At 35.6% G+C, this 25,428-nt stretch overlaps 2 protein-coding genes across 4 annotated transcripts in view; one reads left to right on the forward strand and one right to left on the reverse strand.

The window, feature by feature from the left end:
• The first annotated feature begins 149 nt into the window (after positions 1–149).
• Naa60 (N-alpha-acetyltransferase 60) lies at positions 150–4,244 on the forward strand. 2 transcript variants are annotated; one of them, XM_089701427.1, is made up of 5 exons: positions 150–320; positions 567–672; positions 878–1,109; positions 2,159–2,330; positions 2,537–4,244. In XM_089701427.1, the coding sequence occupies exons 1-5, from the start codon at positions 304–306 to the stop codon at positions 2,751–2,753; spliced, it is 744 nt and encodes a 247-aa protein (XP_089557553.1). In that variant the 5' UTR covers positions 150–303; the 3' UTR covers positions 2,754–4,244. The 2 variants fall into 2 exon arrangements, with proteins under 2 accessions (XP_089557553.1, XP_089557555.1); XM_089701429.1 differs by lacking the exon at positions 150–320 and adding an exon at positions 328–479.
• A 1,012-nt stretch (positions 4,245–5,256) lies between these two features.
• Positions 5,257–25,428, reverse strand: part of Shab (potassium voltage-gated channel shaker cognate b) — a 39,088-nt gene continuing 18,916 nt past the window's right edge. Inside the window, exons 2-13 of one of the 2 annotated variants that reach the window (XM_089701430.1) lie at positions 13,351–13,616; positions 12,612–12,839; positions 12,108–12,414; positions 9,440–10,286; positions 8,594–8,715; positions 8,271–8,363; positions 7,883–7,960; positions 7,450–7,600; positions 6,729–7,120; positions 6,363–6,435; positions 6,086–6,225; positions 5,257–5,782 (exon numbers count right to left, since the gene is read on the reverse strand). In XM_089701430.1, coding sequence (XP_089557556.1) covers positions 5,687–5,782; positions 6,086–6,225; positions 6,363–6,435; positions 6,729–7,120; positions 7,450–7,600; positions 7,883–7,960; positions 8,271–8,363; positions 8,594–8,715; positions 9,440–10,286; positions 12,108–12,414; positions 12,612–12,839; positions 13,351–13,547 — 2,724 coding nt within the window. In that variant the 5' untranslated portion in view covers positions 13,548–13,616 and the 3' untranslated portion in view covers positions 5,257–5,686. The remainder of the gene's footprint in view (positions 5,783–6,085; positions 6,226–6,362; positions 6,436–6,728; positions 7,121–7,449; positions 7,601–7,882; positions 7,961–8,270; positions 8,364–8,593; positions 8,716–9,439; positions 10,287–12,107; positions 12,415–12,611; positions 12,840–13,350; positions 13,617–25,428) is intronic. The other variant, XM_089701431.1, reaches the window with a different exon arrangement.

Here is a 25,428-nt window from a genome sequence, read left to right on the forward strand (position 1 = left end):
TTGTTTTTTTCATTTGTTCAAAAGACTAGAATCAAGGCAAAACTTAAAGCAAAAAATAATATGTATTGTCTATAACTTACAAACCTCATCTGTCATATTTGAAATGACAGTGACATTATGAATGGAATGAACTGTCAGGAACATGACAGTGACATTTGATTATTGTTATCGCTGTTTCTCGGGATTCTTATTCATTACTTTATTTATCATTATTTTGAATTGAAATTTAATGGGTATTTATAAAAATTACGACACAACTTGTGAGAAATGTTTGAATGAAACTATTAATGGCCAATTTAACGAATGGCTGGATTCAGCTGGTAAGCAATTCGTTAAGTTTTGATTGTGTTATCGAGTTCCAATTGGTCGTGTTCAATTCGTAATTTGTGGGCATAATTGTCTTCCTCTGGGTTTAATTGAGTCAAATTATTCATTTATTTCTGCCATTGGGACCGCTTGATTTAAATGGCCTTTTACTGGTAAAGTGAATGATTTTTTATAAACTTTTCATAATTTTATTCAGTTTTTAATTGGTTTTTTAATTATAAAATAACTTTAATTCCTAGGTATCTGTCTGAAGGCTTCCAAGTTATTATTGAGAAGTCGAAAGATGCAAAATGTTCTTTGAAAGATGTGCAATTGCGTTTCTTGTGCCCTGATGACCTAGAAGAGGTATGTTTTTAAGTATTTTAAATAATAATGTTTTGTATATGCCAATTTGAAAGCTACAATTTTTTATTAAACTGCTGATCCATGAATATTACAGAAGCAATTGAATTAAAATCACATATAATTTAAGTTTATAATGTTTTATTTCATATATTCTTTATGTTCCCAGTTTATTAAGCTTATACCATATTGTATCAATTTCTTTCAGGTGAGAGCTTTATGCAGAGATTGGTTTCCAATAGAATATCCACAGTCCTGGTACGAAGACATAACATCATCGGAGAGGTTCTTTGCATTAGCAGCTGTATACAAAAGTCAGATTATTGGTCTGATAGTGGCCGAGATCAAACCTTACCTTAAATTGAACGCGGAAGACCGGGGAATATTGTCCCGATGGTTTGCGTCAAAAGATACCCTTGTGGCCTATATACTCTCCTTAGGTAATTTACATATTTATTTACTATGCCTTGTCCTTTTCTAGAAGTTATTAACGTAAATAATTTTAATGGACTTGATAATTGCTTAAAATCCTTGAAACTGTGCAACAATTATTATTAGAATTTGTTTATCCAATTCTTTCTACTTACCTTGAAGGTCTTAATTTTTTCTCAATTTTTAGAAAAGTTTCTATGAGTAATAATAAAGCTTTTCTTAATCATTAATAATTATAAGTACATGAAATTATAAAGTGATCATTATCATTAACTAATCAAGTTTATTTTAAATAAAAATTTCAAACAATAGGTCATAAGAAGTAACTTTATTACAGGTGTCATTTCATAAATGCATGCTTGCAAAATTCAAGATCATAAACATCCTATGATATTACACTTGAAAGACAAACAAAATGAAATCTGAGATTGAGGCAATATCTGACATTTTTCCATTATAAACAATTATTGTGCATTTATATATGTACTTTGATGCAATAAATTGAAGTCATGACAAAACATAGATTTTAATGTTTTTGTATTTTCTATAAATTTTTGAGTTTTCATTTTTTTTTAATGTAAAGTCTGAATCGGTATAGTTTTACTAAAGTTTCCATACAAATGAGCTCAAAAGTAACTGAACGACAAATAGTTCATCCAGCTTATGATTTTTAATTGTTGTTATAACAGCATACATCATCTCTGAAAATTTCATCTCTCAATATCAGTGTATAGCCTGATGACCTGGTTAATCCAATTGAAAATACATAATAAAAAAAAGATTTTTTTTATTTCATTTTCTTTGAGTCACATTTTATAACAAACTAGCTTCCGCCCACGACTTTATACGTGCATCCCCGTTTTCCCCTGTTCCCGCAAGAATTTCGGGAAATCCTTTCTTAGCGGATGCCTACGTCCTAACATCTACCTACATGCCAAATTTCAGCCCGATACGTCCAGTGGTTTGGGCTGTGCGTTGATAGATCACTATATCAGTCACCTTTGAGTTTTATATATATAGATATATATACAATCAAAAACATATTTCCTCCATCCAGGTGTAGTCCGTTCGTACCGCCGTTCCGGTGTAGCGACGATGCTCCTCGACGTGTTACTGAACCACTTGGCGGGGCCCGTGCCGCAGCCGCCGCACGAACATCGAGTTAAAGCTATATTCTTGCATGTGTTGACTACTAATAGCGAAGCGATACTGTTCTATGAAAAGAGACGGTAAGCTTTTTGTGTGAAGTGTGTTTATGTGCTGTTGATATGCGGTTATTTGAAACTATGACCTTTCAGTTCTAACATTGTAAGAGTTAAATGAAGGTGATAAAAAACGTGTCAAAATGTAATCTTTAATGCATATTTTCATCAAATTTTTGCAACATTAACTTACTCACTGTTCACTAAAATAATTCAATTTATTCCCTTTTCAGGTTCCGGCTGCACTCGTTCTTGCCATACTACTACTTTATAAAGGGACTGTGTAAAGACGGGTTCACATATGTCTATTATGTGAACGGTGGTCATGCACCCTGGGGTCTATACGATTACGTGAAGTATGTGGCAACAGCAGCATGGAGAGGCGGAGGCCTATATCCTTGGTTGTGGGGGAAATTACGCACCGCGCTCACCATAGCGTGGCATAGATAGCTATATTATGACAATATGAGTGAATGTTAGGAATGAAATACGATTCTATGTCAACTTATCAGACCATAGACAAGATTTGGAATGACTGGCAGGTTAGTTATAAATAAATATAAGTATAAAAAGTTGATTGTGGTATTATGGTTGCGATGTTTTTCATCACAATTTGACGAATGATAAATAATGAGACTTTCCTACATGCTCTGTCTTTATTCGCGCAATCCAATTCACACCTATGCACTGACATCTTTTTGACATTTCTCTCACAATTTTTTTATTTCACTCTTCTTAATACCAGACATTGTATCAAAAAACTATTTTATGTAACAGTATCCTATGTATCTCCTTTATTTTTTGACATAATGTATCAAAATCAATGCAATTCAAAAAACTAGTCGATTTCTTTTTAGCTGGGCTTGCGATGCCAGTTATAATTATTAACAGTATAGTATTTATTTCGGTTATTGAAAATGTTAATCGTGAATTGCGTTTAGTTTTCTCCATGTTGTACCAGTATCAAATAAATTACTATAAATATAAATACTTTGCACTGCACCTAATTCATGATATTATCATGAAATGCTATCTTATCGTTAGTTCATAGTCATAAAGATTAACGGTACAAGGTAATTAAAAAAATTGCAATAATATGGTAACGCAGCTTTACATTTTAAGAAAATAACAAATGTATCGAGATAGGTGCATTATATTATTTTGCGCGATTTTATATTAAAATCCATCAATTTTACATTAATCATTTTGAGAACAAAACCACTGCCAATTTAAGAGCTAGTTATTGGTAGAATGGATTTTTTCATTGTCATTAGATATGCCTGATAACTTGTTTTTTTCGTTTGGAATTGCAGTATTTTCCTATTTTTTCCCTGTGCTATTTTTAAATACCATTTCAAAATTTTCGATTATATTTTTACCATGGAAACTTATTTTTCATAAACAAAAAATTTTTTGCTTTCTATTTAAAACGATATTATTATTAGATACTACGGTACGAAATCATATACCTACATATTTAAATTTGGAAAAATAAGCAGATTATTTTATTTATTATTAATATATTTTGAGTTTTTATTAATAATATTTTAGTGATTAGACCGCATGTGAATAAATGTAGTTCCTTAGCTTATTTTTTAAAATTTAAAGTATGTATGTATTTCTTGCATTTTAATTTCTCACAAGTCTATTTTTTTGCAGAAAATTTTAAATTAATTTGTATGCCTATAGAAACAGACAATGTTAGTTGATAAAGTAATATGAGAAATTTTGAATAAGTAATTACGTTACAAAACGATGTATAGTGTGCCATGAATGTAACTCAGAATGTCAAGTAAGGTGCCTGTGTGTTCACATTAACGAATAACTATTTAATAAATTTGTACCGACTAGTGCATTATTACATATAATAATAATTAACAAGTTTTAAGGAAGAATATAAAAATAATTTTATACATTTTGTCTAAAATTTTTAAAAAGATTTCAATGAACAATTGATGAATTTCAATTTAATTTTAATGTGGGTATCACGTTTTACTTCCCTCAATTATTTATCTTCAACTAAGTATTATATTTTTAATAAATTATTTAATTTAAGAAAAGAAAACGTAATCATATTTCGAATGTTGAAATTTATCATATTTTCAAATTAAATTTTTTGTGTGTGACAATTTATATGGACACAAAGAGAGTATCACTTCAAGAAGAGATTTCATGACGGAATTTACTCATTTGAAACCAAAGCCATCCTTTGATATATTTCAAACTGAACATATTTTAGTCTTAAGTATTTAAGGAAATTATTTTAGTTTTATTGACAGTTATAAAATAGTATTATTTTATAATTCGTGCTTTTACATTATTTTATGTATTATTTATGACAAGTTTATTAAGTCAAAATTCTATGTTTCATTTAATGATATTATAATATCTTTATGTTACTGACATGTTGTTATACGTAACTTATACTGTTCTAATTCAAGTTTCAACACAACTCTTCCAAATAAATATCATTGTTGACAAATCTTTGTTTTTTTCTGGTTACCCAACTATTTATTTATTTTTGACCGACTTCATGTGAGAACCAAGTTCATATCAAATATTTTTATTTTATTTAATTCACTCTCATTCACTAACTATTAGTAGGTTGACCTATAACAGTATAAATAGTAGCCTTCAGCCAAAAAAAACAAATGTTAATTTAATGTTAACTTAATAAAGCAACGGTGATCGGTGGCTATGCGGAGAAAGTATAAGTAATTTTTTTTTTGACAAAACATGCAACAAACGGAGATTTTTTTTATATTCGATGTTACATACAATATGTAGAGCAAGTAGTTTGCAAACTTCTTGTATGTAACCACCAATATTCATTTGGGCGTGAAGACCTGTTTAGGGTTCAAGCATTCTCTACTCTTTTCTACTTCCACCACACACTGAACTATAATTTGGAAAAAAATAGAAGGAAAGACACTGTGCATAATAATACGCAAAATAATCTATAACAACTTCAGAAACTCTTTAATTTTTTTAATAATTGCTTTTCTTTCATCGACTATGCTGTACAAACTATATTCGCTTAAATTAGAATTAGCAATTAATAATTGCACGTAAAAAACTTAACAAGTAGGTACTTTCAACTTTTCGATTGGAATGAACAATTATTACAATAAGTAATACATAATTTACAATATTTATAACCCTACGAAATGAAATTCATCTATCAACAAGCAGTCACAATCGCCCAATGATATGTTAATTTTTTTATGTATTTTTAATTTTATTGCATTCTAAGTTCATTTTTATTAAGAAATCTATAGCGTACGCGTTCAGGGGTACGGCATATAATTTATCACTACGCGTTCAAATATTGGGGCCGTGGGCATGAAGAGCAGGGCGTGCTAATCGATTATAATTATATTTGTCTACGACACAATGTTGCTTCTCTCAGTGCTGCCTTTGTGGTTATGGCCCTTGAAGTCTTTTAGGCGAATAGGCGAAGACTCGCTGCCGGAGTCGCCCTGCAATAAAACGATTATTGAATAGATAATTAGATTGGTATGTAATAGAACGAACATAACGCTGTACAGTAAGAAGTGGAAAATTTATACAATTTATTTTTTGAAGTGAAACTTCTATAGAGCGAGAATAAATTGTAAGAAAAAGAGAAAAAATCATGGCAATACCGTCACGCCATGGAGTAAGGCGACGATTTTGGCATCTTTGAATCTTGCCAAAGAAGTTTCACGTCTGACACGTGTGCTACACACGGCACAAACGCTCTTTTTTATAGTTTTAAAAGAAGAGAAATCGTAATAACGTACATTTGCACCCAGCGAGGTAGTCTCTTGCAGGAGCAGCTCGCTGTCGGTGCCGCGAGATTCCTTGTTCTTAAGAATAGACCGAGATCTGGAGTCGCCCTCAAGCGGCCAGCCGCCGCTCCCGCGCTTATTGCCATTTTTTCCTTTAAATATTACATTTTTGATATTGTTAAACCAAAATTAATATCGTTATTTTTCGCCCACCACTGATTATCCCCGATAGAGTTGGAAAAAAATAACAATACAATTTTACAATCCCCGGCACTGATGTAGCACGTACCAAACAGAATGTGGTGATTGATAATCCTCGTCGCTATCCCGCGAGGTGGTTTCTTCTCCTCCTCCTGCCACTCCTAAAACATTTTAATTCGTAAACATCTTCATTACGAAAGATACGTCTGTAATACAAAAAAAGAATAGAAATAGAAAGAAAGATATAGAAGAAGTTAATTATAGGCACATGCGGGTAACGAAGAGGACAATGTTATATCATGTGACTACACGTGCAAACATACGAAGGACGATACAAACATCAATTTCATGACAAAAGCGAAAAATTTGTACCCCATTGCCAATACTGTCTTAGTCGGTATGTTTGAACGCCATCGTTGTCTTCGTTCTCAGAGGGCCAGCGAAAGCGACTGACCTGTTGAAATCTTGCTTTTCTATGTTTGGGCTTGGTGTCGTCGGCCGCTGGCGTCTCTTCGAGCGGCTGAAGGCTGGAGCGAGAGGCGTCCAGCGGCCGCGCGCAAGCCTCGGCCGAGGCGCCCGCTACGGTTCCTACTGCGCCGAGACTTCCCCGCGAGCCCCGCGGCGAAGTCTCGCCCTGCGAATCTTTCGCACACAATACGCTCCCATCCCCAGACGCGCTCTTGCGCACCCCCACAAACTCGGGCGGCCCTCCCCCGTCCACCCCGACCCCCGCGCCGCCGCCACCGCTACCGTCCAGCGGATTCACATACAAGTTTGAGGAGTCGTTCTCGCACGTGATGTCGCCCTCTGAAGGAAAAGGGTGCGTAAGGCATGATGCAAATGTATCTGCAACGCAAGACAGACGCATATGGAGCCGAGCACGCCCAATGTAGGTACTACCTACATTGCGTGTGCTCTACTCGAACAAAAAATACTGAAATGTGAGTGCATTACAAATATTTATTACGACGTGACATGATCAGCAATGTGACATTGATACTTGTTTATTATTTTACAATGTGCAATTTTTATACATACGAGCATGTCTTTCAGACGATCACATACCTATAGGTTTGTTGCACAATATAATTATTATCACAAACAATTAAGGAATCTTTATTTATCAAATGTGAGAAATGTACGTGTTTTAAATAATGATGATAAGTTATATGTACCTGGGCTGTCGAGGCTGTTGGGAGTAGCTTCGGGCAGGGCTCGTGGCGCAGGGTGGCGCTGTAGGCAGGCGAGCTCCACGCACACGGGCTGCCGCAAGTCTGATGTCGGCATTGGCATTAACTGCTCAGCATCTATGAACTCCTTGTAGCCCTGCGTAATGAAAGTTTCATATAAAATCACCTTGTCCAGTTTACTGATTATCTCATTTATGCATATAAGCTACATGCACATTTTTCTAACATATTATATAATACCCACCCACTCAGGATATTTTCTCCATCAACGCCGACATTCTCCTTCGGTTCTGTGATAGGTTTATTGAAATACTTACGCTTTATTGGAGTTAATAATAAATATGTTAAAAACACAACCACATAGACATTTAATTAGTGCTACGTTATTGTGACTTGCAAAGCCGTTAGTGCTTAGTACCTTGAACGTGCAAAAACAACATTCAAATTCAGAAGGGAGCTGTTCCAAGTCAAGCTGTTTTTCAGCAATCTTCTTTTCCTAGAAAAGAAAAATATTAGTTGTTAACGAGATTCTCTAACTACTACAGACATATACTGTCGAAACTAATGTAAATCTGTGACGATGCTTGTTAACAACAAAATTCTACACACCCAATAATAGGTATTAATGGTAACTTTGCTAACATTTTAACATTGTCACTGATTTATACACATTACACAGAAAGTACAGTTTCACTAAATAGTTCTATGATAGGGTTTAGTACCTGTTAGTATATCTATAATACATTAGAACACCAATTTAATACACTGCAAGCGCTAGCAATAAATGATTTCATGAAATATCTTACTGGTGTTTGTTCAGGGTTTATGAGCAAGCGTTTCTCCGGTGTGCCCAAGCCTTCTGCGGAGAAGCGTCGTTCTTTCTTAGGACTGCTCTGAAACTACAACTGAATGATTTACAAGCCGTTTCTAAAGCACGTATGCTTGTAATACTTGCTTCTACAGCTGAAATTTACAATGGAACTGCAATTGAACCTCATAATATTCCAATTATTAAATATGTATCTAATGCGATGCCGAATAGGTACCGAGGTATTTTAGCGTTCAAATAAATATAACATTTGCAATAACATACTGGCTTTGGTGGTTTCTATTAAGTAAGCGATGGTACCTGATTAGCTTCAGCTTGTGGTATCCTGTTGGCAAGCGCGTGTTCGTACTGTTTGTAGCAGCCGGTGATGGGCGGCGCTTCGCCTTCCAAACTTGTGCCGTCCGCCTGAGACAGGTTGTGTCCTGGAGACACATACCATTCATAAGTAGCATCGTTTCCCTTTCCACTTAACCCCTTAAGCGTTTTAACCTTTGCTCAAATATGCATGATATACGATAGTTTAGCGATATTAATAACGAATGACGAAAATAGCAGCGTGAGATACACAACACACATTCCACACGAACAGTCTAATAATTCAGCTTCCTCCGGATACACACAACAGACAGGCCACAGAAGAATGGGTGTTAGTTCTATGAAGCGTTAGGCTTACGCTGACAATGTAATCGACCTTAGGTAAAGTGTCTTCGTCGCACATCGCAAGCTACACGCGACGCGAACCCGACCCCAAGCTACGAACATACTAATAAGGGGTCGAGTACGACGGTGCGATAGGAGTAAGTAGCTCATCTGACGTCGTCTCTCGCCTCAATGAGGACGCATTTGTCACCTGAAGACAAGGAATAAAATTCTCTGAATGCACCTCTTTTGATCGGACGAGTAATCATAGCTGTAGCTGCGATGTAACGTGATCTGTTTGATTTTGAGTCTATATGTCTGCGAGTCCGGAGAGCGTACTACGCGACGTGCATTCCTTTTACATTCATTGCATTCATTGAACACATCAAACTTAAAATGAGCACAGACCATAAAAAGCATGCATGCAAACGTGACAAGATAACAATTAGACATAACATAACACATGACATGGAAAAGCATCAGCACACGGCGAAGACTAGTACTGACCTGTGTCGACGATCACGTCGATGAGATCCATGCTCTTGGCGAAGGCATCGCGCAAGTTAATGTGGTGGAAGGACACGATGGAGCCTTCGCGCTTAGCGCGCTCGAGCGCCTCCCGCCGTTTGAGCGCCTTCTCGCGTCTCATCTGATTCTTGTAAAACTCGGCGAAATTGTTGACGATTATAGGGATGGGTAACGCAATTACCAACACGCCGCAAATGCAGCAAACGGAGCCAATGACCTTGCCCAGCGGGGTCGTGGGATAGATATCTCCGTATCCGACCGTCGTCATTGTGATTCCCGCCCACCAAAAAGTTTCAGGGATAGAAATAAATTTAGTTCCCGGTTCTTCTTTCTCCGCAAAGTAAGCCAGTGAAGAAAATATGAGGACACCCATCGCAAGAAACAACATGAGAAGTCCCAGTTCTTTGTAAGAATTCCTAAGTGTAAAACCTAGTGATTGCAACCCGGTCGAATGTCGAGCGAGTTTTAATATACGTAATATACGCATTATACGAAATATTTGGACAACACGACGCACATCTTGAAATTGATCGGTCGCGTTCTTATTCGTTTCCAGAAGGAAAAGAGAAACAAAGTACGGCAATATAGCCAACAAATCTATAACGTTCAGTCCACCTTTGAAAAATTTCCACTTATCCGGCGAAGCACTAAATCGCAACACGTACTCGAGCGTGAACCACGTGATACACACGGCTTCTATCATAGCCAGCTGCGGGTTGTCCATGGGCGTGCCTTGCTCGTCGACTACTTGCATCTGTGGTATCGTGTTGAGAGTGAGCCCTATCGTGGACAGCACGATGAAGAGGATTGAGATCACGGCAATCACCTGCAAGCACGCACTTTTTGAGCTCGGTTGCTCAACACCGCGCTGTCACACGTCATGTACAAACAACTAGACCAATTATTCAAGTTGACAGTGTTAATTGTAAGTTTCGATTATTTATACAACATTGTGTTAACAGTGATTGTTTGAAAGTTATTTTTAAAAAGATAGTGTTTGCATGTGGTATGTATTTACAAAAGTGGATAAATAACTCAGTACCTTTGCTGTCTTATGTTATAGGAGGCCTTATTAAAATAACTGAAATTTTGGTGTAAAAATAACATCTATTGTTGTAATATGTCACAGTAGTGTTGTGTTGACGTGGTGTTAATAAAATTAGTTATGTTACAAATATTAGTTTGTATATAAGTATTTAAGTATTAAACAAACGAGCGTCAGCAAATCTTAACTAAGTATATGCGGATTCGTTACCTACATTTTTCCATGTACATAAATAACGTAGGTACTATGTATATTGTGACGCTCGTTCGTTCTTTTGTATTGTTAGTGGTTTATGATAAAGCAAAAGCATTAAACAGTTGGAACTTTATAAAGGAGAGGTGTGAAAGTACAGTGGGGTAAAAAAAGGGGTCTGCAAAACGACGCTCAGCCAATGTGAGAGACGGCGCGGGCGCGGCTGGCGCCGTACGAAGTGTGGTTCGCAGGACGTCGGACCGTCCCGTGCCGCACCGCACAAGGGCCACCGGAGCGACGTCAGCAACGGCTGGTCACATCGCGTAAGCCCATCCCATTTTAGCAATATTTGCGACAACAATTAAGCTTTGTTTTGGTATTTTCGTCAGAGACCGACGCGGCTGTGAACATTAAAATTAATAGCAAGTGATGTTATATTGGCAAGTTGTGCCGACCTGCAACATTGGCTTTTTATACCAGCTTATATTAAAAGCGCCTATATACGACTATATACAGTGGATGTTCCATCGCACTTGATACAATAGTGATATACAAGACATAAATGACTTTATACTATTGTTTATCTTATAAAATGTTGTTAGTTGAGTACAAGTCCTAAGAATCTTTCAAATTTAACCCTTTCCTACTCGTATTAGTAACAGTTTCAGATTTGATACTTTAATATTTCTCTGCAATGATATTGCTGATATAAATATAAATAAATACTTACAGACCATTTGAAGCATCGCTGATGTCGAAAACTTGAATCTTATATCTAATTGTTGCAATAATATAGACAAAGACATCACAGTACATACAGGCAGAGTTTCGACAAAAGCGATAGGATCACAGACTATCTACGGTTGGAATCGTGCAAGACGGGCACACAACACCACAATTAACAAACTAAAACAGTCGAATTAAGAGTCAATGCAATATATAGATGTTATTCATGCACCACATAATATACAACATTTACGAACCATCGTGCTAAAAAGAAGAAAATAGTAGAGACGTGATTATTTTTATGAATACGAAATTAATTTTGAATTGGTTGGTGTTATTGTAAATGACATAATAGGTAAGTATGTACTTATCGTTAGCCATACATTCATTTAAGATTTAGTGGGACAATGTTAACAATTTTTCAGTAAAAAATGTAAAGACGCAATTTTGTGAAGTGTAAAAGTTAATGACGCAAAATAACTTACAGAATCTCAAATATTTATGTAATCTTTAACTTACTGTGCATTTACTTCTTTCATTCAGTAAAGCGACTAGCACTACTTTATCATAAATTCAATTAGATTTGTTAATACCTTCACTTAATTGTTAGCATCCTGGCAGCTTAGTTACAAAATTAGTTATTTATTCGTGTTATGAAAGACGTATGTTAACTGAATACATTACCCTAGCGGCTATACTCGTCGTGGGTTTTTCTAGTAAGTCCCACAACCACTTCTGATATTGAGCACAAGTGCCTTGACCAAATTCCTCCTCTTCCCGCTGTCGCAAGCTCTCCGCTTCCTTGCGCATCTCTTCGTGGACGTGTTCCTTCCTCTGATGATATTTGTGCTGACAACACGATTCTAAATACAGTTCATCCACCCCCCAATACTCTAGATCATCGCTAAATGCCAGTACACACATTTCATCCACTAAATGCAACTTGCCAGTTCGATAGAAATTTAATATTGAACTAAAACTCTTCGGGTGCCTGAAAAATTATGAATACAAGATGAATTCTAAAATAATCTCATTAGGGACCTAACTAAAATGTAACTTTACAAAGTGATAAAAAAGTAAAACTATTGATAGTATTTAACAATACTTATGTAAACAGCACAAACAACTTTGACCACTACAAAAACTAAAAACTACCTATATCGCATTTTAAAAATTTCACATGTGTACCTGTCAAAGAAGTATTCATTGTCCTGTAAAGAGTAGTCATCACAGAGTTCAGTTATGGCCTCATGCGTGTTGCAGTCCCGCAATCTGCCCAGACGAGTGTGTGGGAGCCTCTCCAGCGTGCGCCAGAGGACCTCGTGTCGAACACCGCCCACGTTGATGATCACTCGCTTGCTGAGGGCCTTGGCCCGGAGCATCATGAAGGGCTCCGGTGGTAGAGATGACATTGATCTAAAAGACATCATTCATATAATATTTGGATTCAATTAAAGATATAGTAATAGAAATGTGTTTCGATGTTCAGCCTTATTATTATAATCTTTAAATTTTAATACTTACTACTATTATTTTAGAAAATAAATAGCATTGCCGCCGAATTCGTGTGAACTAGTAATTAATAAAGCTAAAGAAAGTTGAAAGCTTTTCCAAATATTTAATCCTTCGACCTCATTTTGCATCGTCACTCAGTAAATATTTACCAAGTTTGTTTACATTCGAACCCCAGAGCTTATTCAGGCTTGGTCTATTAGACCGAATAATCATAACAATTAGTTCAAAATGTTTTACAAGAAAAATCAACATAACGTGTATTCATCTTTTCGTTCATAATATGTATATGATAAGGAATCATTCTGAATAGACATATTAATTCCTTTTTGATTTGGGTGATAACCTGCGAATGTGGCTGATGTAATTTCACCAGTTTACGTAAGTATGCGTCATGTGGTTGGTAATAGAGTACCTGGAGTGTGCCCGCTGCAGGGCGGCATTGGCCGCGGCGGCCTGCGCCGGCGCGCCCGGGGCCGGCGCCGGCGCCGGCGCTTGTCCGCGGTCGAGCGGCGCATCTTGCACGGGCGCCGCGAAGCCCATGGGCGCGCGCGGGGGCGAGTCGCCCACGTGCCAGTGCGCGGCGCCGCGGCCCGCCCCCTCGCCTCCCATACCGCTAGCTCATCGCGCTACCCGCCGCCTCCCCATCAACCCGCTTGTTTAATACTTTCCCCCGACAATCTGAAACAATTCACATAATTAATGATTTAGTGTTTGTTTGTGTTGGCATTGCGTGTTAGATTATGTTGCGTTGGTATTGGCAAGTATGTAACTTCTGTGTAGTTTTATATTAGGTAGGTACATAATATAAGTATTATTCAAAACCTTAAAACAATAATGATTAAGTAACAGCGATCTAACCTACACTGCACAGTGCACTACAGTCCACACTTAACCACTCGGTTATCTTTTATTATTAAAACTTTTCCTATCTGAAACTGATATTGTTTCGACATTTATTAGGTATATTTTTTACCATATTACTTTATAAATAATAGGTACCTTTAGCGTCGATCGATGATAAGCAATAACATAATTAAAATACATTTTTGTTTGACTTTCAGATTTTAAAGTCGTTGACCGAATTGCGTTAAAATTCTAAAAGGTTCTCATAACACGACATAAAATCGATCGTAGTAAATTCATAGTAACAAAAAACTGTCCGCTCATTTAGCTCACGTGTCTACGACCATTAGAACAACGGTATGGGATTGATATTACGATTAAATATTATGTAGGAAATCTAAAATGACCATACAACAAAAAATGAACAGAAACGAAAAAGATATACCTACCTAGTAATTTTTATAATACCTAGAATATAGAACAATTAGAATCTAAGAGGATTCTTAACAAATAACAAGATATCTTATATCCGCGATAAAGAAATTCATCACTACGTCAGGATACCTACTTCTTTATAAACCGATTTGATAGATTAGGTATGGTGTGGGTATGGTAAACGCAATGCAAATAAAATAGAATGACACTTAAGGGCCGGCGCCCACTGCCGGCACGGCACGGCATGGCACGGCAGAGCATCCCGCAGCGTGCAATGGCATCCCGCGGCGTGCAGTGGCATCCCGCGGCGTGCTGCATGATCCCGCGGCATTCAGTGGCATGCCGTGGCATCCTGCTAAAAGCCCCACTAATGCTGCATAAGTTTCAACCTTATTTCAACTAGCTAGCAATCATAATTCCTCGACCCCAAAGTGACGCATACGCCTCGCGGGATGCAATGGCGCGCCGCGGCATTCCTTGGAATGAAACAGCAAGACACGTCATGCCGCCGCATCCTGCGGCGTGCCGCGTCATGCTGCAGCATCCTGCGATACGTCGCGGCATCGTGGCATCGAAATAAAGTAACTTGAATTCTAAACGGATTGGAATAAGATTCAAAATAACTTCATTAGTAATAAAATCCTCTGCCCTGCCATGCCACGCCGTGCCGGCAGTGTGCGCCGGCCCTTATTGTTACAAAAACTGTATTCTTGTACGCAGTTATTTATTACAATTTCATCAACCAATGGAATCCGAATGCGAGGCCTTCACATAACAAAACTAATCTGAATAATTCATAAACAATATTCTTAGCGTAGAAGTATAGATAAAATTTATGTGGGAATAATATAGAGTAGATGTAACAGGGTAGATTGGTTTTGTGAGAGTGGGCGGGAGCAATCGATTAGTCTAGCGCCCAGCGGCTTTCCAACCTTTGCATACAGCCTAATCCAATCATACGATCATCCGCTGCATACTATTGTAAACATCGCTTTTATGAAATCATAATATTCAGATTGATATGCCATGGTAACATAAATACGTAAACAATTTTCCATTGTCAATTAAACTAATGTTTATACGATCAATACATCCATGATGATCCACTTACAAAAACTCATGGTACAACCCGTGCGTGTATGTATTACAAAATCTATAAAATATAGAAGTAACTTGCCACATAATCTAAATTTCTAAAAGTGAAAAAAAAAATCGTCTGAGGAATAAGAAAAGTAATAATTTTTTGTAGCCAGCCATTTATGAAATGAGTCCAAAAGAGGCTGAATAAATAATGTAACTCAAATGTAGGTCAAATTGTCTACATGCATTAGTTAACTAGTTATTTACCCCGGCGCCACTCGGTCTGGTCGCCGCGGCCGGCCTAACGGTCGATAACATTATTATTGCTATCCTTTATAACATTGCCTCTAACTGTATAATAGGGGACAAAGTTAATTGAGGTTACACGAAAATATTTTTCGTCCTTGCACGTAAAATTACCTCTCATACTTCAAATATGTTTATTGGGAATTATTCTTATAATTTAGATTTGTATGTGTGATATGCAATATTTTTAAATCAAAAACTAACATTAATACGATAACTAAAATATTTATTCTTAACGAATAACATAAATTATCTCTATACGTAACTTATGAACTTCAAATGTGATGTTATAAAAAATAATTCCTTATTCTATTCCAACATACATAAAAATAAAAATATGGAGTAAAATATTTAAGAGAACCCTCTAGTTTTCGCAAACTCACTTGGTATTCATGACGTATATTGTATATGAGTTACGAAAATGGAAGAGATCTTAGTAAATAGGCTCGCTACGAGGGAAGCTCGTAGCTCCGTAGCTCGTATTGATCTTGAGGGCTACGCGACAGGCGTGTAGGCGCCGCGGCCGCCGCCGGTAGTAGGCAAATAATCTGATAGCTTTCCCCAACTTGTATCATTGACTTGCCAACTTTCTGTTATACGTTTTCTCAATTTTCGTGATAATCTATTACAATCTTGCTTGTGTTATTTTCGTGATACTAAGTGCTGTTAAGGTTTGTTATTTTGTTAATTATTTCAAAATTACATACACTTTCAATAATCAAAGAAATAATAAAAATACCATATCATTTTATTTATATTTTAAGAGGCTTATCATCTGATATAATATTAATATTGTAAAACGCTCCAAAATGTCTGCTCCCATAGACGGAGTGTCGCTCTGTGATGTCTCAAGTAACAACGTATTAAGAGGTTGTAGCTCTCATTAGTCGCTTTATTTCGTCCTTGACCCTGTAACCTTGTCTTACATTTTACTTGGTTTATCTTGCTTGCATATCAAAATCAAAGCAAATATAGCGTATACATAGATATACACCTATTTAAATAAACACTCTGTAATATTTATATTATATCGAATCTTTAAGTTAAGTGACGTTTTAATTTCTTTTACTTTATTTATGATTCTTCAATTTTATATAGTTTTTATCGCATATAAATTTTAATGATATTAAATACATAATATGAATTCTATAATTACATCAGAATAATTTTGTTGTGTTGTAATAGGTAGGTATTTTATTTAAATAGGTATCTACTGATGGACAGACAAAAAATGAAATCGACTTCATCATAACAGACAAAAAGCGAATATTCAGGGATGTCTCTGTGATCACAAGGATTAAAACCGGCAGTGATCACAGGTATCTAAGAGGCTCTCTGAATATCAATTGCAATCTTGAACGCTATCGTTTGATGAAGTCGACACTTCGGCCCAACAAAATCCAAACTGATGCGGAGCCCGAGTTTCAGCTAAAACTGGAAAATCGCTTTGCAGCTCTGGAAACCACAGACGATATTGACCAAAGACTTGAACAAACTGTTGATATACTTAGGCGGGAAGGAGCAGCCTTCTTCAAAAGATTGCGCACTGGCAGAAAATCAAAACTCTCGGAGGGGACTTTGGAATTGATGAAACAACGACGTGAAAACCCACCGCTAACTTTGTCAGAACAACGGGCTCTAAATAAGAGAATCAGCAAGATGGTACGATACGACCTCAGAAGCACCAACACCATTGCAATTAAAAAAGCAATCGAGGAAAATCGAGGCTCGAAAGTATTCGCTCGAAAACTCAATAGAAGCCACTTGACAAAGTTAACAACATCCATGGGGAGCGTCGTTACATCGAAGCCAGAGATTCTCTCCGAAGTTGAAGATTTCTATAGCCGTTTATACGCTTCGCATGCACCGCAGCCTGAGTCCACCTGCAGTCAAGACCCGAGAGCCACCTTGACACGTCATTATACAGAAGATCTGCCAGATATAAAAAGAAAAAAAAAAAAAAAAAAAATGGCGGCGAACAGCTGAAGACCGAGCCAAATGGCGTGCCTTAGGAGAGGCCTATGTCCAACAGTGGACGGAGAAAGGCTGAAGAGAGAGAGAGAGAGAGAGAGGTATCTACTTCTAGAAGTATACAAAAAATGTAATCTATTTGTTATACACTCCTTGGCGTTTTAAATCAAATAAGTATCAAACATGGAATATCTTACTGTCATGCCTATTGCCTGTTTAAGAAACGTAAAAAATATATTTTCAGGTCACCAACACATAAATCAATCCATTAGAAACCTGGCAACACGCCACATAATAATAATTTGCCATGGCAATTGTACTCTTATCGGAATGATTTTTTGGTGAAATATAATATAATTCACTCTATATTTAATTCAAAGTCACGTCAAAGCAAAGAACAAAATTAAGGAAAAGTTGTTTGTATTAGCGAATATTTATGTAGCCTTAATAATATAAAAGTTGAAAGGCTATTCTTTTATTTGATTGATGTTTTTCCACAATTGTAACAATTTTTCCATTTCCATAATATTTTTTACTATAGTTGATTAACACGACAGAATTCAGAAATACCTATGGTCATTTGTTATACAAATGCAAATGCATGATTATAGCAGGAATTAACATCATACTAAAATTATAAATGAGCAATGAGACATGTACAAACTGGCTAGTACAAATATACAGATAAAAACATCAGGTTTGTTCGTTAACTCTTTTGACACTACAATCATATAACAAATTTCTTACATGATAGGTAATACAAGGGTAATACACATTGCATGTTTTTTTTACAATTTTTAACAAACATGTATAAACTGGAACTCAAATATAATCATAATTTTATCATGATATGCTATATATAGAGCACAGCCAACCAATTGAAACCTACAACAGAATTTGAGGAATATGGAATGCGCGGTTACGTTATTAAATGTTCTAAGTCTGGAGGGCTGTATCGCTTCACCCTTGACATTTGCCGGCGTAGCGCTCCATTTAATGCAGGCTGTATGCCCCGGGCAGGATCTAGTAATTGAATCGCACGTGTGCATGAATAAGGCATCAATGCAACGCCCTCAATATGAAATGGTCGGCAATTTACCTACCTTCCTACACTGTGTTTATTAAAATCACATTGTATTTGTACCTATTCATTATTTTTTTAAGGTCAATGAAAATAGATTGTTTTATATTAAAGGGACGTTTGCGGTGAGTAACTTATAAACAAAAAGTAATGTAGAACATTTTTTATTTAAATTAAGAAAACTGTATAATTATTTGATGGAGAGCAAGGATTGTATACTTTTTGTTATTGAATTAGTGCCCTTATCCTCTAATCAACCTTTATATTGTAATATTGTAATTAAATCATATTTATTCGTACTATAATATCTTCTATCAAAAAGCAATTACAGCGTAGAGTTACTCCCCTATAAATCATGTCACCACTTATAATCCTTTATAGTTTAAAAGCAGTCTAACCTCGTTTTACCTAAGTACCTACCTACTCGTCGAGTTGTCGAACGTTCCGTGCTGTATATCATCAATATATCATAGTTAAAACTTGAAGCTGTCAATGTTAAATTGCTGATAAAACATTGTGTAATAACTGCATACTATTTTGGCTACGAACTGAAGCACTGCGGCATTAATAGACAATATGAAATATGTGATATGGAATAAAAAAAACATATGTAATATGTTTTATAAGCAGAACGTTCCGACCTGGAGTACATGTACTTGTATATACCATAGATTTTTTTTGTTGTATTTGCCCATATTCTCGGTAGATCCTATACCTGTTCGTTTATAGTTGGATTCCTAATTTAAAAATGTAATTCATGCTTCATAAATGAGTAGCTAATATTTGAGAATTAACTTTAACCAATTCCATTCTTCAAATTCAAATCAAGATCAAAAAATAATAATTAGCACTCTAGAAGCAATCAAACTCTGTTAAATATTCTGTGCGTAATAGTTGTAACTATAGTATAGTTGTAACTAAACCCGATGAAAGTATATTAGTCTTATTCCTTCCAGAATATAAAACGGTAATAGAATAAATTTTCTATGCGATTACACTGATGTGAATTAGTACGAATCACCGACCTAATGACAGCAATTATGGCGTTGTAAACGTTTACAGCTACGAAGGTACATACCTATTACCTACTACATACCTCTCATACCTATATTCTACATCACTACATATGTAGTACTAAGACATAAAGGCGAAAGTTTGTATGGATGTATGGATGTTTGTTACTCTTTCACGTAAAAACTACTGAATGGATTTGAATGAAACTTTACCACAATATAGCTTATACTTCAGAATAACACATAGGATAGGTTTTATCCCGGAAATCCCACGGGAACGGGAACTATGCGGGTTTTCCATTAAAACGCGGGCGAAGCCGCGGGCGGAAATCTAGTATAGTATAAATCAAAGTCGCTTTCTCTGTCCCTATTTCCCTATGTATGAAAATCTTTAAAACTGATTTTGATGCGGTTTTTTTATTAGATAGAGTGATTCAAGAGGAAGGCTTTAGTAGATAATTAATTAATATGTTTTTCTACTAGGTACAATTTATCCTATACCGATCATTTTTGTACTTCAGAAGGTGTCCACAAACATAGTTTTAAGCGTGTTTTTGCCAAAGCCAATTTTTTTTAATCTACGAGATTTTATTGGTAAAATTTGAGGAGTGAACAGAATTACTTCGAAAGTTCAACAAATTTTGAAGTGAAAACTTCTTTAGCGGCGTTGGGTATAAAATCTTAAACTCGCGTCAGGACACGTGACCTGATCGAAAAAGCGTAAGACGGATGGATATCAAACATGCTCAACGTTAATAATCAAGTTTTCACTTCTGCCAGCACTCCCGGAGTGCAACCCGTCTTTTTTTTATCCTAGATACGGGAGATCCAACGTCAATAAATTATTAGATAATATATTTATGACAAAGTATTCGTCCTCGGTTCAATAAAAACGAATCAAACATTCAACCTTAATTATGTTACCAAGTATACAGCAGTAGGTACAGCCCGAAAGAATTTTTAAGTTCATTAGCACCAAACAATGGGCTCGCATTAATCAAGCCAGCTTTCGGTCATAAGCGAGTGTGACAGGTTCAAATACAACAGCAATTAACGAATGGAACGCAGCAGGTACCCGAATCGTCACTCCGTGCGTGACACTGCGGGTGATGTGTCCGTCCGCATTTAGCGCGAAGTGTTTTTGGCATGCCTCCCGAGCTCTACCCATCCTCCACACTTGCCACTATTAAAACTGCATTTTCATAAACGTAGTAAATTTCGAACGACCGATCCGGTCGTGATGAGCTTGAGTTTATACTAGAACAAAACGAATGCGTATACATTTTATTTGTAAGGTCAATAATTTATAATTTTATTTATGTACGAGAAATAATAAGATATATTTTAATACATCCCATTTCATTCATTCTTAGAATGAATTTAAATAAGTACGGTTGATCGATTAAGCATCGTCAATATGTGTTATTGTTAATTTTTTGAGGACTCTCCGCTATCAATCTTCAATTTTGAAAAGAATAATGAAGCTGTGGCAGATGCTACGGTCCTGCTATTATTCTTTCAATTGTCAAATGGGAACAATGACAGGAATTTTCAGGAGGAAAAACCAATACTACTAAAAGCTTTTAAGTGCTATTAACATTTTTTCATGCAAACTGAAACGTTACGTCAATGTAATAGTATTGTTAATGGGTTTATGGTCAGTTAATATGAAAAGTAATTGGCTTTTAATGCACATAACCACTATTTTCTATTTTAACAATGGAACCACTGCAGTTTTTTAAAGTAGGTAGGTATGTGACCCAATTACGAATACAAGTGTACGCGAATTGTTTTTCCGCTCGTATTTTTAGAAAACCAAACAAATATCTCAGTAATGTGACTCTATTTATGTAAATGGCCTCCATTCTGACATTTTAACAGTTCCGTCTCAAAGGGTTTAGTTTATATTTTTATGTCTTGTTTGTTATTTTATTATTTTTTTTTTTATATATAATTGAAAATTAAATTGAAATCAAAAATTGAATATAAAACGGTATCATAATACAAATTAAACAATATTATGCGATTGTTGGAAGTGACCGAGTTAAATAATAAGCTCCCTGAAATTAATCAGATTCGAAAAGGTAAAAAACTCGAATATGCACATAAAAAGTACCTACTACAAATGTTATTTGATTATTTAATAAATAAATTCCTCATCATTGGCCATTTGCGTCTATTTCAGACGATTATCGTAGTCAGTAAGGAGTCTATTACACTTATGATGGCTATGTAGCCCAATACGCGATGCACAGGTGCGCCCACATTTGGGACACCTGTGTTCTCCAGGGAGTTGAGCGGAGACGGGTAGTTGTGTTTGGGCGTGTCGTTTTTGTCTATAATCAGTCAGTATTTATGAACGAATTTATTTACGTAATAAATAAATTAACTCTAAGGCAATTTTTAGTGTTATTCTAATTTTGCCTAACAGCATATATGTATCTACCTACAAAATTGAAATATTTCACGAAATATTCAATATCATCAATCTCTTTATGCTCTTCAAGTTGTTGTGTATTACATAAATGAAGAATTTCAAAAGTGTGAAGAACAACATTGACGAGGCCATTTCTGTCTGTCATAGCCCATTGAAATAAAACGAATGTTTATTTCTACGGATTAATGAACGGGGCCATCGACTTTGACCAACGGCATAATGGCCCGGAACAAGTTCTTCAGATCACAAATAACGAGGAAACGCGAAGCGCCGGCGTAGGTCAACATGAGTATTTTCGTCCTCGCCTTGATACAGGGCTAAGGCATATGATATGCGTCAGTTTAATATTAACTCTTTCGTCAGCCCTCGTGAATGTCGATTCTGTGCCACTGACAGCTCTAGCAAAATAGTACATACGTGACTAACATATTCACATATTTATGTTCAATAACAGCCAGATGCTCATTCGTTGTTGGTTTACTCAAGCTTATTTATCACGTATATTACCAATTTCAACTAGTAACGCCTGCACTGTATGCTTGATAAACATTAGAATGCATTTATATTTGTAAGACAAAAACAATACTTATTATTTTAAAAATGTAAAGCGTTTTGAATAATTATTACTACTTAATAATAATGTACCCAATATTAAATAAACATGCAATTGACACATTATTAGCGATCGTCACGTTATTTATAGCCATGTTGTTAGTCTGTATATATTAAGAGTGGGCAAGAGCGTGCTCGATCTAGCCCAAGACATTGACCTATCTATTTGTCCGGCCGGTATCGGCATTAGAAACGTAGAGAACAAATATATAAGCAGAGTATTTTCGCCGAGCAGCTGTGCGACCACGACTCATCTGGCACGTTGGATGAACGCACGCTTTCACTAATGCAATTTTCAATTTGAATCAGTCATTATCGTGCAGTCAACAAGTAGGAATTTAAAATACTTGCAACACAATAAACATAGTTTGCAAATTTCTTTATACTCAGAAATTTAACGTATTTTCTAAAAGCTTTTATTCATCAAGCTACTATAATGATACGAGGAAACATTAATAAATTTATGACTATTTTACTGATATTGAATTGCAATAATTTACAGGAAAGCTCCCATCGCTTAAAACGCATTAGAGTGTCTGCTACCATTACCTTAAAATAGTTTAAAACAAATGGTTTTGTATGTAGCTTTATTTGTTGAGAATTTCCTACTTGGCGAATTCTATACTCTCGAATAGCAACAGTATTTATGAACGAATTTATTTACGTAAGGTATATAAAGCATTATATCATACGATGAAACCTAGATATATTCTACTTAGTATTTAAAATGATTTTATATTCATGTATCTACTTAATAGTAGGCCTTTATTTTTCACTTGTAAACCATCCCTCCCCACAAACTTTTGCATTTAAGAAAAATATAAATATTAGCAGCAAGCAGCCGGTGGCAGCAGCTTAATTTATAATTAATAATAATTAATTGCAATTCTTTATCTTTGGAACTCCTAAAATTTTGAATTTTGAAAAATTCTTCACGTGGAATTTTACAATCACATATTTAATTAGTTCCGTATAGGTACTTACACTCCCGACATACGCTGATGAACACATTTCGTATCTGGGCTGTAACAATGACGTAACTTTCGAGATCTGACGTCATGGGATTAAGATATATCTACTTCTGGAGCCAGCAATTTGACCCAATTTGTTGAAGTATCGCACAGATCCTCACAGTTCTTTTAATACTAAGCTGGCATTTAGCAAATACAATTGCCTAAAATTCTTTATGACAATTTACATTGTTCATTGGCCCAACTAAATAAAAGATATTCTTAATTAAATCTTATATCACTACGACAACTCATTTCTCATCTACATTGTGAGCGTATATCTTCTATCTATTTAATATTAATAATGCTTTAAGGTATACCTATTGATTATTTTCTGATAGACAAAGGGTAACAACCAGGTACAAACAGCAAGTTTAAATAAAATGAGAATACAAAAATATAATCTTAATGACTATAATGTAAAAAGTTTTATGTCATCCGGCTGTCTGGTTTTTATAATATATCACCGCAAAATTACCGCGATCCTGTAAATATTTGTTTTATATTTAAGCATTAATAGCATAGCTTCAAATATGAGTAGATGTTTGTTTAAATAACGTTTGCATCGCTTTTAATTTATCTATATATAACGGGTGGATTTCTCTGATCAAAATACTTACTATAAGATTAAAAATAAAAAATCTACAAATTTCATAAAATCCTCTTAAATTTCTCGGACCTCTCTACCTTTGTTATACTAATCGGTATATTGTCACATATTAAATATAACATCTTATTATATTTAGGTACCATCACTTCCAACAATGCTTCCAGCATATTTAATTTTAAACTTCCTCCGTAGCAACTACTAATATACCGTACCTATACTTAGTTGCTTACCAGTCAATTCAACAACCTTCTCTTCTCGACACTATACAATTATTTAACCAATCCATACTAATATTATAAATGCGAAAGTAACTCTGTCTGTCTGTCTGTTACTCAATCACGCCTTAACTACTGAACCAATTTGCATGAAATTTGGTATAGAGATATTTTGATACCCGAGAAAGGACATAGGCTTTTTATCCCGGGAAATAGGATAGATTTTATCCCGGAAATCCCACGGGAACGGAAACAATGCGGGTTTTTCTTTGACTGTGCGGGCGAAGCTGCGGGTGGAAAGCTAGTTTAATATAAATTATTATTTTATTACAAAAGGAAAATGTCCATAAACGTCAAATGGTCATTGAACTAACAACTTTTACATATAACACAGGGTTGGGTCTGATCACGTAGCTTTTCGCAGGGGCTGCTGTCATTACACTGAAGCTGAAGTCATAAAGTGCCCGATTTAATGACTATCAATAATGGTCGAATTTACGACTCATTCTGCCAATTTACGATACATTGGCAAGCAGCCGATCCAGTAAAGCTTGTACATGAACGAGCAGTTTTTTCATCGTTCAAAATTGTATATATACATAAATTTTATTTACATTGTTAACGCTCCGACTACACGGGATCGTAAAATCGATCACTCAATTATCTACTTATTTACAAATATTTAATCGAAGTAAGCGGTGTTTTTATTTAAAGTTTCAAACAAAGAAAACATATAGATACCTACAAGTATGTGAAAAAAAATGTTTAACGCGAAGTTTTGATATTAGCTTTGTAGTTGTTGTATAACTTTTGTAAATTGTAATTGTACATGATAATCAATATCCAAACATAGAAATAATATATGTACATATCCAAA

This window comes from Colias philodice, chromosome 12 (genome assembly GCF_061535455.1).
Source record: "Colias philodice isolate Cphi_HAF_F1 chromosome 12, ilColPhil1 Martin Lab GWU primary, whole genome shotgun sequence".
Classification (NCBI taxonomy): Eukaryota; Metazoa; Arthropoda; class Insecta; order Lepidoptera; family Pieridae; genus Colias; species Colias philodice.

Coding starts and splice junctions, on each gene's coding strand:
- Naa60 (XM_089701427.1), top strand. Junction 673..877: donor GCCCTGATGACCTAGAAGAG/GTATGTTTTTAA, acceptor AATTTCTTTCAG/GTGAGAGCTTTATGCAGAGA. Junction 1,110..2,158: donor GGCCTATATACTCTCCTTAG/GTAATTTACATA, acceptor TCCTCCATCCAG/GTGTAGTCCGTTCGTACCGC.